Below are 1,161 nucleotides of genomic sequence, written 5' to 3'. Positions count from 1 at the left end.
ATCCCCTCAGCTTTTTGTTTCGCAGATGCCTTTTGCCTCCCCTCGGTTGCCGTTGAGTGGCTTCTTTGCTGTCGTTTCACGTCCTGACAGCTGAAACGGATCTGACTAATTCTTGCTTGAGTGTGCTCAGTCTGGGGGGGAAGGGGAGGTGTTCCATGAGGGGTGAGCGGGAGCAAGGATGGTTTATGACGGGGGGCAGGTGGGGACAGGACGGCCATCTGGCTCGTTGGCGACGGCATCTGGCACGTGTTGCCATCTGCATATCAATGGCGCTCTTCTTCACTCAGTCCAAAGCCTTCTCCTCCAACTTGCGATGCGAGAGAAATGCCTCCCCCCCCTCCCCACCTCATTTATCTTTCCCCCCTACCCCCCAGCAGGAGAAGACGGAGGTTGTGCGAACCAAAAGGAAGTATGAAAAGAAGCCCAAGATCCCCCCTCAGTCAGCGCCCCATCACGCGGGACCCTCAGTGTTCAATCTCAAGGACCTCAACCAGTATGACTTTCCCAGCTCTGACGACGAACCCTTCTCACAGGTAAAACCAAGTCAAGAAATAGTTTTTTTTTTATTATTGTCTAAATTGCAGCCTTTGCGATTTGAAAATTTTGTTCGATGACATTGCTGTCATTGTTTTTGTTGAAGATACTGGAGAAACGTTCTTAAAGAGGTTCATTCAGATTGTTGAGCAGTCAAAATTGCCTTCAGTGTTGACAAAGGCCCCCCATTTGATTGTAGACTTGAAATTGTCTTTAAATCTTGAATAGCGACGGAAATTTGAACTTGGTGTGTTGACGAGTCTCAATTGTCTTTTCTGTTTACGAAAATGTGCGCTGGGTTTCCAGGGGACTCGAAATCGTCTTTGTTTTGCAAACAAACAAAGCATCCGGCCATGCTCGCTCTGTAATCATCAACATAGAGCCGGCTGAGCTCTGTTTGCGCGAGTGTTTTTATTTATTTATTTGTGTTTTATCCATTGTACAGATTCATTCAGGTTCTTCAGAGGCAGAAGAGGAGAATGACCCAGATGGTTGCTACGCATTTAGGAGGAAGGCCGGCTGCCATTATTACGCTGTGAGTGCTTTCTCGCTCGCTCTCCCTTTCCTGCGCTTCTATTTTTAATGTTGCACCCATTAGTCTGAAGCTCTGTGATGACTCCCCCCCCC

General features: G+C 48.1%; 1 protein-coding gene across 4 annotated transcripts in view; it reads left to right on the top strand.

Annotated features, from left to right (window-relative positions):
- The window catches only part of LOC109518982 (enhancer of polycomb homolog 1-like), a 24,673-nt gene that overhangs the window by 8,295 nt on the left and 15,217 nt on the right, over positions 1 to 1,161 (top strand). For 3 of the 4 annotated variants that reach the window (XM_019875207.1, XM_019875198.1, XM_019875179.1), the window contains 2 exons: positions 375 to 533; positions 980 to 1,069. In XM_019875207.1, the coding sequence (XP_019730766.1) occupies positions 375 to 533; positions 980 to 1,069 (249 nt within the window). The remainder of the gene's footprint in view (positions 1 to 374; positions 534 to 979; positions 1,070 to 1,161) is intronic. The other variant, XM_019875189.1, reaches the window with a different exon arrangement.

Source organism: Hippocampus comes, unplaced genomic scaffold, assembly GCF_001891065.2.
Source record: "Hippocampus comes isolate QL1 unplaced genomic scaffold, H_comes_QL1_v1.1 scaffold25, whole genome shotgun sequence".
In the NCBI taxonomy this organism is placed as follows: Eukaryota; Metazoa; Chordata; class Actinopteri; order Syngnathiformes; family Syngnathidae; genus Hippocampus; species Hippocampus comes.
Note: the sequence above shows the minus strand (reverse complement) of the source record. Positions and strands in the feature narration are given on the sequence as shown.